This window comes from Perna viridis, chromosome 5 (genome assembly GCF_037379345.1).
Source record: "Perna viridis isolate PV_CMFRI_1.1 ecotype Kerala chromosome 5, ASM3737934v1, whole genome shotgun sequence".
Classification (NCBI taxonomy): Eukaryota; Metazoa; Mollusca; class Bivalvia; order Mytilida; family Mytilidae; genus Perna; species Perna viridis.
In genome coordinates this window covers 8,099,455-8,115,143 of record NC_142449.1, presented here as the reverse complement: position 1 = coordinate 8,115,143, position 15,689 = coordinate 8,099,455, and the positions used below count along the sequence as shown (strand labels likewise).

General features: G+C 31.4%; 1 protein-coding gene across 10 annotated transcripts in view; it reads left to right on the top strand.

The window, feature by feature from the left end:
* Positions 1-15,263, top strand: part of LOC148615825 (ATP-dependent chromatin remodeler CHD8-like) — a 45,519-nt gene extending 30,256 nt beyond the window's left edge. For 2 of the 10 annotated variants that reach the window (XM_088582462.1, XM_088582459.1), the window contains 14 exons: positions 232-443; positions 789-1,002; positions 1,260-1,405; positions 2,182-2,861; positions 3,042-3,125; positions 3,349-3,594; positions 4,427-4,478; positions 5,326-5,459; positions 7,080-7,148; positions 8,711-8,846; positions 9,646-9,800; positions 11,143-11,250; positions 11,544-11,648; positions 12,236-15,263. In XM_088582462.1, coding sequence (XP_088438588.1) covers positions 232-443; positions 789-1,002; positions 1,260-1,405; positions 2,182-2,861; positions 3,042-3,125; positions 3,349-3,594; positions 4,427-4,478; positions 5,326-5,459; positions 7,080-7,148; positions 8,711-8,846; positions 9,646-9,800; positions 11,143-11,250; positions 11,544-11,648; positions 12,236-13,255 — 3,361 coding nt within the window. In that variant the 3' untranslated portion in view covers positions 13,256-15,263. The remainder of the gene's footprint in view (positions 1-231; positions 444-788; positions 1,003-1,259; positions 1,406-2,181; positions 2,862-3,041; positions 3,126-3,348; positions 3,595-4,426; positions 4,479-5,325; positions 5,460-7,079; positions 7,149-8,710; positions 8,847-9,645; positions 9,801-11,142; positions 11,251-11,543; positions 11,649-12,235) is intronic. The other 8 variants (XM_088582466.1, XM_088582463.1, XM_088582464.1 and 5 more) reach the window with 8 other exon arrangements.
* Positions 15,264-15,689: the final 426 nt, after the last annotated feature.

Sequence of the window (15,689 nt, the reverse complement as noted above, 5' to 3'; positions counted from 1 at the left end):
CCTTATGGAAGAAGCTCATTGTCATATTGTGGATCATTAGAGTCTTCTTTTCTTGATAAGATCTTGATTTTTAGTGCTTTTGAATGACTTTATAATTGTGAGAGAAGTACTAAAAAGAGGAAGATAATTTATGTTCACCAATGAAATTAGAAATGGAAAATGAATTACACAATAGACATCTTTGTATTAACTAATAAAAAGCTATATATCAAATAATTGTTGTATTTTCAGCCATTGGACAAGGAGAGAAGAATCTGATTTCTACAGAATCATATCAACATTTGGTGTAGAGTTTGACCTGTTTACAGGAAGGTACAAGTGGGATAGATTCAGGTCATTAGCAAGACTCGAGAAGAAACATGATGATACCTTGACAGAATATTTTCAAGCTTTCTACCATATGTGTATGAGAGTCTGTAAAAAGTTTAAAAATGATGATGATGGTAAGTGATCAAACAAAAACTATTCTATAGAAGAATACCTGATGTGCATTATTATGAATTTCGTAAATGTTAGCTATGATGGCACTTGAACCAATATAACTGAAGTACAATATATGTAGAATGAGATAAATATAGAACATGTTGTTACCTCAAAGTAACTATTATTGCCTGTTAAAAACAGTAGCTGTTATAGTATCACTTCATTTATTGTAAGAACCACTTCATAAAATATGCTTATTTGTTTTATAATTGGACATTTTAAGTATGCAAGAAAATATTTTAAAAAAATTCAGGATTAAGTTGATTTTAATTTATGTGCACATACTTTCTTCCTTTTCTTAATAGCCCTACCTCCTAACAATATATATGTGGAACCTATCACAGAAGAAAGAGCTAGTCGATCTCTTGCCAGGATTGATCTCCTCAATAAGATACGTACGGAGACTTTAGCACATCCCAAATTAGATGAGAGAATCAAGTTGTGTCAAACATCATATGATCTTCCGTCATGGTGGATCTGTGGTAAACATGACAGGGATCTACTGAGAGGAGCTGCTAGGTATGGTTCTAAAGCTAACTTAAAACATGTAAAAATGGTTTGATTTCCCATTGATGGTTCCTATACAGTTGATATACTTGATAAAGGCATAAAAATGTGTGAATGATTCATAATTGATCATTTTGTACTGGGTAGGGATTTGTGAAGGTGCACAACTGAGTAAAAGTTATTTCCACATGTAAAAATATCCTGTCTTCTAGCAACATGCATGTAGTCTGTTTTTTACTGAGCTTTCATTGTATGAGTTTTTTTTTCAGACATGGTGTTGTAAGGACTGATGAATTTATTTTAAATGACCCAGCACTGTCTTTCAAAGATGTGTTCAAAAACAAACGTCCATACGTGAATTCACCTCATCTTATGCAGTCACCTGGAGTTAATCAGACTCCTGGTAAAGTAAAGAGTATGTATAATTCTTTTGCATCTCATGAATAAACATTGATCCTGCTGACTTGTGAAAATGAAAAAATAACATCGCAAGTAAAATAAATAATTTATTTAAAAGAAATATCTTCAAGCATATTTCTAGTCATGATGTGACACTACTTCCTTCGTACAGCTGGTTTGAAATGTACATTTTTATTGTTGAGTTTTTTTAGACGCCCACTGCTGTCCCTACGTTGTCAACACTTTGTACTAGAACTCTAAAACAATTTAAGCCATTTAAAAAAACTTTGGTAAATTGTTCATATTGATGAAAGAAAGCTCTCTTTAGTTTTACATTAATTTTAAATATTTAGTTTTTGAGTTATATGACTCTTTGCATTTAAAAAAATGGGAGGTGGTGTTTCCTTTTTCACGCTCTTATTGAAAAACCCTTACAGCTAGTGCCTTGAAACTTAAAGATGTTCTTTCTTCATAGGCTTCCTTTTGTTTTCTATAAAATTTTAATTTCTTGTTTTCAATTTTTAGCATTTTAAAACAAAGGTGATGTGTTTTTTTTTCCATTTTTGTGTTCTAACAGAAAAAATCATTCAGCTAAGGCCATGAGACTTTGAGATATTCTTTTTCCATGGTCATAGTCTCCTTTCCGTTATCTGTAAAATTTCAATTTCATGTTTTTGATTTTGGCTTTTTTCCATAAAAACAGGGAGACATTTTTTTTTTATTTTCTTGCTCAGCCAACAGGCATATCAAACACCCATGGTGCAGCTCTATTTCACTATTTCCCCATTTTAGATAAAGAGGAGGAAACAGAAATGGAAATCAAAGCAATGATAGAAAAAATCAAGAAGGAATCCCAGAAATCTGATGCGAAGGGTGAAAAGGAAGATCCATCAAACAAATCTGATGGAGAACCAGGAAGTAAAAACAATAGTCCTGATAGACTTAATATTAAATCTGAAGTGAAAATAGAAAATGATGTGAAATCAGAGGATAAATCTGAAGGTGATAATATACAGGAAAATGGTGTAAATGAAGACGATGAGGCTACAGACATTGAACATGATGTGTCCGATACAGAAAATGCTGAAAGTGTTAAGACTGAGAAAGAGGATATGGAAAATGTCAAAAAGGAGAAAGAGGATTTCCAACAGGAAAAAGAAAGCATGGAAAGTGTCAAACAAGAAGAAGAGAAAGCTGATAGTGTCAGGCTGGAGGAAGAAGGTGTTGTCACAGAAGAGAAAGGAGTTGATCTCTTGGTTAAAGAAGAGACCTGTCCTGATAAAGTCAAGATTGAGGCAGAAGTTGATAATGCTGAAACCTCTAAAGATGAAGTGAAAGTAGAGAAACCTGATTCTTTACCAGTAGAAATCAAAGTGGAACAAGACCCTGGGGTGGAGGAAAATGGCAAAGAGCATATTAAGAAGGAAAATAATTCAACAGAAGATGGAGAAAAATTCTCAAAGGAAGATGTGGTAAGTTTGGCATTGAATATAAAATAAAATGGTTAGACTTCTTAAAGGTAAATTGTAAAACAAGAATAAAAATCTGTTTTCGGATAAAATGACTTCAGCTTTCACATAGACAGCTATTGACATTTTATTTAATTGATTATTGCATTACTCTCAATGTGAAACTTTTTTTTTACATTTCAGGAGTTGCAGAAACTAATTAATGACGATGATAATTTTGAGGGCAAACCTCCTGCTATCCCTAGTGATTTCCTTCAATGGCCAAAGGTACTAAATCATGCCAATATTTCATTAATGCAGCATGTAAAATGTACTTTCAATTAATACATGTATATAGACTGCTGCCACATGTATGGTATAAATTGTTAATTTGGAAAAAGTAATCATACACAGGTTCTCCATTTTTTTTCATTCATGCGGGACTACATTCTTACATCAGTCATTCTGTATATAACTGCGCTAAAAAAAGTATTTTGTTTTTGTATTTTAGGACAGGGTAATTTTCCATCGACTTGAACATATATGTTACTGCATAGAGACCGGGGAATGGCCCTTTCCTAAGAGAATGTCGTACATTCCAATGAACTATGACTCAAGAAGTGCTACTCCACTTGGATCCCTGACACCAAGGGATGACCCAGATCTTAGCCAATCAGATGCTGGAGATTCTATATATGATGGGATCAAGGTGAACAGGGGTGATATTGATAAGGACTTTGAGGTCCAGTTATCTGAGGTAGAGAACAGGAATTTGGGTGTGGTTGATGCTGTGATCTCATTTATAACGTACACTGGCTTGGGACAGAAATAACCATTTTATATACCCTTACAGCATTCCTCTTTCACTTAAGTTTGCTTTTCAGATCTACTGAAAATCGTCTTGCTCTTTGGAACTTTTTCTTTTCATTTTTTGTTTGAAAATCACATTTAATCCTTTCTTTTAACTTCAATGGATGGTTAATAGTTATTAAAGAAAATTTCTTACAAGTATTTTTATAGCTAAATTTCTATCTGCTGTCTTTTATCTCATAGTTTTACTAATTATTAGCAATGGAAGCTTTTAAACGTAGTGTCAAAGAATAACTTCAAGTACTTTCATTCTTGTTTTAGTGAATGTTCTGTTTTATTTGCCTCTCTTTATGAAACATCTATGGCATGATATTAAGAAAATTGAATCAGATTTACAAGATTCTTATTTTGATTTAGTGTTGGTTGGTTGATGTGCTTTTTCACAATACTTAATGATGTTTTTTTTTCTTATGTTAAGGTACTGTCTAATAATGTGTAATGATTTTTTAATATGATTATTTCAATAATATCGCATCTTAATGCAAAGTCATCATAAATCTGTGATTAAAGGCAAATATGGAAACCAGGAAAAGTATTTTTATTCTATTGCCATCAAGAATTCTTCTCAGATATATCTTATTTGCTTAAAGTATTTTTTTCACTATCATTGTTGTGTATACCTGTTACTTTACACAAACAAAATTCGAGAAACATGTTTTATTTGTTTTACTAGTTCTGTTTAGGAGTAAGGATATAATCAGTATGTTTTAATTATTCAGGGTGATGGATTGAAAATGACATTCCACAAACGTAAAGAACAAAAGTTAGAGGGTAAGTTTGAAATAAAAAAAAGGTTCACATGAGAAACTCAGTTAGAAATGAGAAGTAGTGTAGCTTTACAGATTTACTGTCATCAGAAGTATAGTGAAACTTTTATATCCCGCCACAGGAAGTGGTGAGGTACGTGATGCCCTCCAAAAAGTTGCCTGTCCCTCAGTCCATCCTTCCATCGTCTGTCTTCTACAGTTTCAAGATGATAACTTAAGAAAATTATGAAGGATTTTTTTCAGATTTTGTATAGTTATTGAGTATCATGAAATACAGATCAAGTTTGGATTTCTGTTTTGATTGGATTATGAATTCAAAAGTTCAGGCAATTAAGTTGTTTTTACCTCCTATATTTCTTTTTTTTGTTGTTGTTCTTGTTGATTAGAGTTATCTTTCTTTGAATTTTAAATATTTGTGAAAGTTCTTATGGGGTGTTACAGAGTCTAGATAACACAACGTGGTATATATCATTTTCTGTCCCGTTAGAAACATCACAAGGACTTAAATTCTTGTTTTGGTGAAGAGGAAGACGGTAACCTTCATGTTAGTTTAAAATGTTTATAGTTCAAGATTCAGAAATCATGGCATTATTTGTTTGACAAGTCTTCTAGTTTTTTAAAGGTTGCATTATGTAAAAACCAATGGCATTATTAGTATGGAAATTAATTCAGCTGTAATAGAATTGTGACATTTGTTCTTATGATTCAACTCTTGTTCATGTTTTGGCAATCAGAACTCTCAAGTTAGCCGTTATAGAAATTTTTCGCAATGTAAATGATTTAAATTTAACTGACTAAATAACAAAATACATAGATATTCCTAATCAATCCAGCCATAATTTATTTTGTAGGGAGAATGGCCCATTTATTAAACCAGTCAGCAGCATCTAGTGACAACGACAGTCAATCAGAGTCCTTGACTCCTCGATCTCAGGTAGCTGGACATTCCCCACGACATTCACCTCATCATTATTTCTTTTCACAGGTTTGTCTATTTATAGCTACACACATATTACAGAAAATTTGTTGTCATTGTTACTGTTTCTATGAAATTCAATAGCTTCTTCTGTTTTCTACATCAGAATGCATGATTTGTTGTGAAGTACACACTACATGTAGATGGACTTTTGTGATTCTGTTTTATAATCTTATGGATTCATTTACTTAAATGAAAGAGATAGTTTCTTCATGCAAATAGAACAAAATATGTATACACAAGTCATTTATTTTATTTACATTAATATTTAGTAGTAAGGATATTAATAAAGTATCGAAAAAATCAAACCATTGAAAGAGATTTAATTAATCAAATAATTTAATGTCCAACCTAATTTTGTGGACACCATTTATATTCCTGTAAGCATACATAATATATGTAGAAATTCGTGAAGAGTGCAAGTTAGAAGATGATAATGAGAAGATCATGTGTTTCACTTTAAACATGAGGGTGTTTGAGCACTTAGAATTCACATTTTTGCGACAGGCTTTAATCCCTCCACTGATCTTCTAAAATTAAAAAAATATATCGTCAGTTCTAGCACTCATGACTTACAAAATATGCCCATCTTCTGTAGTGTTGTTTCTGCATGCAAATGTGCTTTCAGGACAAAAGTATTATGAATCTTGAATATACTCTTTCTGTTTATTATATATAATCAGATGCATATTATTCTTTCTTTTGAACTAAGCATGTTTATTTTCTCTCTGATACTGCTAGTAAAAGTGTGTGTAGCTTTAGTTCCCATTACACCAATTGTTTCTGTGATGCTTCAATGCTTCTGTAATAAAAAAAATGATTAAATGACACATGGGAGTAAAAGTTGATGAAATTTGGTTTGTATCGTATACTCAGATAATCATTAGGCAATTTGTTACTTGATGAATACTTGGAGTGATTGTAGTTGTTCAAAATTTTTCAGACTAATTTAGCTATGACCTAATTGTGCTGACCTTTGAACCATTCAAGCATCACATCATTAGCCATCCTTTAATACCATCATTAGTTTCATTGCCATCACTGTCATCAAGTTTTGCCTAATTTTGCTGTGATATTTGAAGTGAATTAATTTTTGCTTTTTTGAAATTCTGTTTTCACCAGGAAGGTACTTCTTTTTTTATATGAATTATTTCCTTTGTTGTTGTTGTTTTTTTTTTTCATTACATATTTTACACTGTTCATGTTATATCTAGAAAAGTTACTTGTTGTTGTCATTGTATTAAGAGAACTTTAAAAATACTGAAATTTGCTTTCCTTCTCAAGTTGTCAAATTTTAAAGAACAGAAAATGAAAAAAAATCTAAATAAACTTACACCGTCTTAAATATTCACATTAGTTATTCTTCAGTATAGTTTCTTTCTCAATTACTGTTCATTTGGGGAAATGTGACTTAACAATTCGAGCTCATTTTTTTGGAATTCATGGTTAGGCTTAATATTATTCCTTTTAACTATTTGAAATGTTTTAATATTTGTTAAAAAAAGACATATGCTGAAAGCTCCATATGTATCACATATACTCCAGTCGATAGTTTTGAAAACTAATATCACCATACTAAACTGTGATTGTTGATCTAATGGGCACTGGGCACTTTTGTTTTTCTAACAGACTCCAGCTGATTTACTTTCCAATGGAGTGGGTTCTGATTTTGACCCTATACTTCTCCAAAGAAGTATGGTAAGTTAGTAAGATTTTTTATGTGGATGGTTAAAAAGTAATTTTCTTTGGGTGGATTATTGGAGAAGTCAAGTTGTTTGGCTCATTTGACTTCTTTTTTCATAACACATGTAGTTATTTCCCCAAACAGAATAGTTTTTAATAAAAAATGACTTGTAGTTCCTGAAATATTTTTCTTCATGTTCTATTTACATTTATTGCCAATATTCACTCAATACTAGAAATAGGGGCAGTTCACACTTTATGTAATCCTGATTAATGTTAAACCAGACTGCAAACTGTTCACACTATCCTCATACTACCAGCCATAATTGAATTCTGAGTAAACCAGAACAAAAAGTGTTCACACTATCTTCATACTACCAGCCTTAGCCTTAATTGAATCCTGAGTAAAACAAAGCACAGATATAACCTAGCTGTATTATTTTCAACAAAAAGATAAAAAAAAAACAGATGTTGTTTGTTTTTGTTGTTTTTTTTTTTTATTTTAGGAAGGGGTAAAAACATTATTATTTTAAAGATACATGAGAACTTAGGCATTCCTTTTTGACATAATTTGTTATTTGTAATTTCTCTGATTTTTTTTTTCAAATTGGCATAGCATGAATAGGAGAATTTACATTTCACATGTGCAAATTTTAGTGAATATTTTGAAAATCAGTCAGTCAGTCACTTGTCTACTATGTAATAGAAAAGAATGCAAGTTAAATAGAAAATGTAATTGCTTTTAAAATTAATTGGCAACAACTTGATCCAGTCTAATTAAAATCACATTTTAATCTTGATTGCAGTGTGAACATGTCCTTAGTAATCACTTAGTGACTTTGACTGATTCTCTAATATCTTGTAGTAAACTCTGTTTATGTACCTTCAAAATACTGTTAATGATTTTCTAGTGTATCAGGTTGTAAGGGAATTTTATGTCCATAGTTGAAGTCTTATTGCCTAATTAAATTGGTATTGAACTAGATAGTACCAAATATGGAGAAGTTAACTTTAATTTGTTTCATCAACTTAAAAGTTGTTAAGTTAGGAAATAACACATTGATATTTCCAAAAGCAATTTTTACAATTTAACATTGGGAGCTATAATTAAGTATATCATGAAGCTTTTAGTTAAATGTCATTATAAGCAAATTCATAAAAAAAACCAAAATAATGTGGAATCAATTGCTTTTGCTAAATTTTTCAACATTTTAAACATACTTTATTTTCTTCAGCTTTAAAGTGGAACTCCACTTTTTCAAATCTGGAATTAACATTGCTGTTTTATTATTTTTTTACGGTATGTTTATTTTCCATTTTGGCAATTTTTTGCATTGTGGTCGTATAACCATCTCTTTAAAGTACCATACATTGTAATGTAAATTTACAAAAACATTGAATTATTTACCAGGTATCAAAAGGTATGTGATATTGTGGTGTGCAGCCAATAGTTTATATATTTTCTAATTGAATTAATACATAGAAATTGCCACCATTTCTTTAGTTTTAAAATAGCAGAGTTCAATTTGTATCAAAGTAAGTAGATACATGAATTAAATGTTAGTTTTATATTATAGATGGAGCATGCCTTGCTGTTTTCTGATAGGAGGAGACGAGGGAGAAAAAGAAAGGCTGAAAAAATGGCAGAGTTGGCCATGGCAGAAGCTTTGGCCAAGCGACAGCATGCAAAGTCAGCAACAGGGTTTGATCAAGGTATGTTTTTGAGATCTTGTTTAGGGAAGGTAATGTTTATATGTTAATGGAGCTTGTCTATAGAATTATTGCTCTGATACTGACATTGGATATTTTTCCCAAATGCTGATTTTTTTGGCCGACTAGAAATTCCAAAACAAATTCTGCAATATTAACTCTTGCCTGTCTGGGCTTAAGTATTTTGAACACAACATAACATTCCCAAAATTAATAAATGCCAAAATGTTTTGTATACTTGTTGCTTCAAATTACCAAATTTTATATGTGTACTAAATTAAAAGTTAAGGTTCCATACTTTCTAAGGACATTTTAAGATTGATGAACAAGGTAATGGCTCATTTTGAAATCAAGGGTGAAGAACATGACTTATTAATTTATAAATTTGGTGTAAATTGCTTATATTTTTACCAATTTCAATGGTTTTAATTTAAGCCTCATTTTTTTTAGTTTATTATACAGAATCTTCTTGTGGGTAAAATTTTCAAATGTTTTTCTAAATTGGGCCCAAATTGTATGAGTAATAATCTAACAAGTGTATATTTTGTATATAGAATTATAGTTTTTGGCCCAATTTCTGTGTCAGAAACCTATGCATTGCGAAATCAAATTTGATAACCATCAAAGATTAAAAAAAAAATGCATCAAGCCTGACTTTGATGCTTTGTCCCTGCATTTTATTTTATAGTTGTATCTAAGTTACTTTACCCTCAGTGTTCTTTTCTTTTTACTTCTCAAGTGGTTTTGGTTTCTGTGCATCATTGTTTTCTTAGGTAAATATGGGAAATGTTTTTATTTTAAGATTCTCGAGTTCCTGTAATCAATTTAGAAGATGGCAGTAGGCTATCAGGAGATGAAGCTCCACAAAGAAAAGATCTGGAGAAATGGTTAGATGACCATCCTGGCTTTATGGTGGCAGATTGTGATGAAGAAGATATCATGTTTGATGTGAGTCAGGTATTAAATTAAGTAGGAGTTGCTGCTCCAATTACTTCAACTTTGAAAAAGTTACACGACTACGTTTGTATTTTTATACCCCACGCAACAAAGTTGCGAAGGGTATAATGTTTTGACCTGTCCGTACATCTGTCCATCATCAGTTTTCCGGACTTTTTTTTAAACGCTTGCAGATATTGACATGATTTTTGGTATATAAGTTCACCATGATATGTTACAGGTCAAGTGTACGTTTCATTCCGCTGTGATGATTTTTACCAAAATTATGGGCCTTGAACTTAGTAAAATTAACTGAAAAAAGGTTTCCGGACTTTTTTTTTTTACGCTTGGAGATATTGGCATGATTTTTAGTACAGAAATTCAACATGATAAATTACAGGACAAATTTGTAGTTGGTGTCGCTCCGATGATTTTTACCAAAATTATGGGCCTTGAACTTAGCTAAATTCACAGAAGTAACCGTTTTTCAGACTTTTTTTTTCTAAAGGCTTGCAGATTTTGACATGATTTTTGGTATATAAGTTCACCATAATTAATTACAGGTCAAGTGTACGTTTTGTTCCACTACGATGATATTTACTTTGGATTAACTAAAACTCAAAGAAATCACAGTCTGGAGTTTGAAACTACCATTCTGAGTAACAGAACTTAGTTAGAAGATAAAGGTCTAAAGTCTAAAAACACTCTTATTCCTTTTTTTATGGGGGTCCATCTACATGTATATCTCTTACAAATAAATTTACTTGAGTATCCAACATGGGGACGTGTGGGGTATGTGAGTGCTCTTGCTAAGGTTCTTAAATTACCCCTGCTCAGGGAGCAAGGTATACTGTTTTACCCTTGTCCCAGTTTCCATTATTAACAGTTTTTTTCCATTACAGATTTCTTATCAACCCCACTCATCACAGTGGTTTGAAATTTTAACACATTCTCCCTGTGCCATATAGTGGGTTCCATTTTCGGCAACAACTTTCTGTTTACCAAGGACCTTCTTTTTTTTCCTTATATCATTATTAAAAGTGAGGGTATCACTATTGAGACTGATTTCTTGTTTTGCCTTGTCATTATATCTTAATACTTTTATTGGTGCTAAAAATAGATGAGGCATCTACCAAAGAGTTGAGGGAGGACCTGGCATAGAATTCACAAAAAGTCTTAATTGTGAAGCTGATCGTAAGTTATGACGTCACAATGCTATTGTAGGTTGTGACGTCATTACTTATGATTGACTTTACACTTGCGACTTTTTGTGAAATTGACATCAGGGAACTAAGAAATTATATTAGTTGGCCTTAGGTTTACTCTGAAAACTAACACTTATAAATTTGGTTTTTATTTTTAGGACACCCCTAGGCGCAGGAAATCTCGCTTAGATCCATCCATGATTGACCCCTTGAAAATGACAGGAGAAGAAAATGTCTCCGTTGTAAATAGATTAACTGGTAAAAAGGTAAGAAAATGAAATGGCAGGGTTTTTTTTCCGGTTTAATTTTACTATAACAATATGTAATATAATTTCCACTATATTCTTATCATATTACAGTAGTGTAAAACTCATATTTAAAGGACTCTTTTATATGAATTAGGAGTTAAAGGTCGTGACATCACCCATATCTTAATGAGATTTGACTGATAAAGGTTTGGTGATGAATTATTATAACCTGTTTACTAACAAAGCTGCTGATAAGTCTTGAATAATTTATTTGAATAAATTTGAATTTTCTGAAAAATTGTGTACTGTAGATAACTGGTGCTAAAGCCCCACCTTTGAAATACTTAACAGAATGGTTGGAAAAAAATCCTGCTTATGATGTAGACTCTAAGTGGGCAGACATAGTTAGATCGAAGGTAATAAAACACACTGATTTGTGTTAATACAAAGCTATTATTGATCAAAGAAATAACAAAGTCTAATGTTAAAACTAAGTATGTTTTGTAGGCACATTCATTAATCTTTGAAAGGGGTGATTTTGTCACTGTTTTGAATAACTCATGTATATAGGTTTTTCAGGTCACCCAGTTCAAACACGGTAAAACATGAAAAAAAATCTGTGTATCTTTCTTTGCAGCTAATGGAAAGGGAATTCTATATTGCCCTTTGTATATATGTGCACTTGTCAATATCCTGTTCTTTTTATGAAGAACCTCATTCAAACTTGGGTTATAAATGAAGGACTGTATATATTTATTAAGTTAATTTTTGAAACATTAACAGAGTATTGCCTTTTGAAAGTAAAATGTCAAAGTTTTTATTTTTCTGTTATTTAAACAAATAAAAAAAACCATTGTTTGCTAATTATGAGATTTGTTACTGAAGCGGTTGTATTGACCATTGAATTCTGTTATTTATGAGAAGAATTTCTTATGCAAGAGATACATGATTTAATGTATGAAAATATTGAGACACATAGAATTTTTTCTTTTTTTATTTACAGGTAAACCTTCCCAAATCTTTACAGGGTCGTATTGTGACTCCCAGCAGAGGACGTAAACCAAAGGACCCAATAACATCATCTCTTTTGGGATCAGACATTCCATTTAGCACAGCTTCACTGGCTGGACTTTCAGGATTCGCAAATCCTAGTCTTATGTCTGGACTGCCAAAACTACCTCTTGGAATGCCATTTGGAGCCTTGCCAAACTTTGGGAATCCTCTACTTGGCATGGCAGGTTACTTACCAGGGTTAACCCCACCTCATTCTAAAGACTCAGAATCATCATCAAAAGACAGTAAATCTCCAAAATCTAAGGACTCCAGTAAATCAGAATCAAAATCACCCAGCATACCTCATCCATCATTTCCTTTCATGTACAATCCCATGTTATTAAATCCATTATTTGCTGCTCAAGCTCAAAGTCTAGGATTTTCACTGCCAACTAGTCTACCAACCTCGTTTGGAGCTCTTGCTCACTCTGGGTTGGTTAATGGATCAACTGGTGATTCAGATTTGGAGGAGGGTGAGATAAAACGTTACAGTCATAAGGAAAGAAGGAGTAGTAGTAGTGGTCACCTGGACTTGCCCCAAGATCTCAGTGTTAAAACCAAACATAGTGAACGATCACATTCCTCTAAACATGACAAACATCGTAGTGCCTCCAAGCATTATAGTGCAAGCAACGTACAGGATGAACCCACTGACTTGTCAATGAAAACTAAAGAACCTGCTGACCTCTCTGTGAAAAGTAAGCACATCTCAAGTGAAGCCTGTAAATCAAAACCTAAGATACAGAGTTCGTTTAAATTGAGTAAAATAGTTGATTCTCTTAAGGACAAGGTGAACAAAATGGAAGATAGGTCAAGAAAGGACAAAAAATCAAAATTGGATAGTATTCTGAACAAATTAGTTGAGGACAAGGAAACCCCTTCTGAGAATCAATCAATTGATGATGATAGTGCTGCTGATCTCAGTGTAGCGTCAGACGTAAGATGTGATGATATTGAAGATGAAAAGTAAAGACATCTGTACATAATCTCAGTGTTGTGAAGGCCAGTTGTTTTCGGTAGTGTTGCATCATTCCCCCCTTTTAATGACCACCATATCTAGTTTGTACATATTTCACTGTTACAACTATTTAATTTGAAGCTTGTACAATCTTAATTTATTGTATGGATGGTACTTAAGACTATTTATACATATTATTTATGTGTAGAAAATATTCATTCATGCCTGCCGGACATTTTTTTCAGGTTTTTAATGTAAATAATTTAACTGTTGTTGATATATTTTACTGTAAGCTATCATAGCATTACAGCTTGATATTTGAATAGTTACTGTACATACCTTTAGCTAATTATGATAATTGATGAATTTGTTAACACTAATTTATTCCCAACATTTTGTATTGAATCAGTGCAGTCAGTCATAATCATGAGCATTTGTGTTTTACATGTCTGATTTACTGTGAAAAGTTCATGTATAGAAACTGTATGTAGGCTGTCCTTGTCAATAACATTAATGGGCCATGAATCGTTTTGAAGCTAATTTGCTTTTTCAACGAAATTCTGAAAAAAACTAATTCACATTACATTATCAAATGATAACCTTGGTATTTAGGCATTTGTTTTATGTTCAATATAAAGCTGTAATTGTATAGAAGAGTTTGGGTTTTCCTTAATTGATATTTAGAATAATGTATGACATCTCAGGGGCAACAAGTATTACAATGTCATTGTACTGCTTTATGGTAGTCTGTTATTTATTGAAGTGTGTGTGAAACAGCAGCAATAATCAGGCCATTTCTTTTCTTATTTTCTTCTAAACAAATATAAATGTTTGTAAATGAAATACAAGGAGATGTAAAAAAAATTTATTTCAAATCTTTTCTGTCTACATTCTTTTTACTGTTAAAATCTGGATCAGTTGGAATTGCTACAAAGTAAATATTTAAATACTTAATTGTTTTTTTTTTGTTTTGTTTATTATTTAAAACTGTGTATTGTTGGTTTTTTTATTGCAACTTTTGCACAAGCTTTAGACAGACAAACATTTTACAGTTTTATGTATTGTATTGGCTATTATGCTGTTAATCTTGATTTAATTAATTATATGCTACGAGTTTTTTGTACTCAAGTATAAGTAGCTTTAATTGATATTTTAACTTTACTCAGTTTTTGGTTGTTAAATGACCTATATTAACAGATGTTTTCAGCAATAAAAATATTACATAGGGGAATCAAAATATCTTAGAGTACAGGTTTTCAGTTTTTTGAAAATGCTGGATTTTTTAATGCATATACATCATAAATTAGACCTTCTTGTTTTTGACCAATGTATGTTTGATTCTATTTTATGTATTTTTAGTTATAAATTGGATTCTTGTTCATATTTGATAACCTATTTTGGTGATAATGTGTATATCTATAATGATTAAACTTTAAAAAATTTTGGGATTCAAGTGAATTACAAATACTTTGATGTTAAGAGGAAATTTTTGAAGAAAGCTTTTTACAATCAAAGCAGTTGGACTGTATGTTAAATATCCTTAAGTTCTATGTAGTGAGCAGATTCCATGCAGTTGGTTATATTGATTCATTTTATATAATTTTCTGAAGGTGTGATGTTTTATGGTAGACATTGAACTCAAAACACTATGAAATGTCAACAGAAAATTTGAATGGTATATTGAAATAGTTATGTTTTTAAATCATGTTCATTCAACATTTCTTGGTTGTTACACATTTGTATTGACAGGGTTTATAAACCATTCATTAAATCTTAGATCAAAGAATCTTTTTAAAGGGTTTTGTTTCATACAACCCCAATTAATATGTAAACTCTATGAATACAATTTGTAGAGATTTCAAGATTCTATTTCTTCTTTTGAAGCTCTTGTATTTCATGGCCTTTTGTAATGAAGCTGTGTGTGTTATTTGTAGATATTTATTTTTGGATGAATTTGACATGTGACATTTTCTCATTGATTGATGTGATGGGAATTTTCAATAAACGAATAGACATTTTGTGTAATGCATTTGATCTTTGTTCATTGCTGTGCATCTATTTCTGCTACAGGTATTAGTTAACAAAAAGATAATTTACTCTTTAAATATACATGAAAAAGCAATATTTTTCACATTTATTAAAAGTAAAAGAAATATTATATTGCAATACAAAAACTGCATTAAGATCGTGATTTTATTATTATTGATAGCTAATTAACTCTTAATGAAGTCCCTCTAATAATTGCTGATTGTTATCTGAATAATGTATCCTGCCTCTATAGTTAAATCTGTGTGACCAGCATATTTAATCAAGAATTGTGCAAATGTTTTTCTAAATAACTTCCAATAGGAAACTATTGCATATGTTTAGAATTACTAGCTTGTAGATTAATTCATAGTCAATTTTATTGCGAAATATTCAGTAGATCACTCCAACTTTCACACGG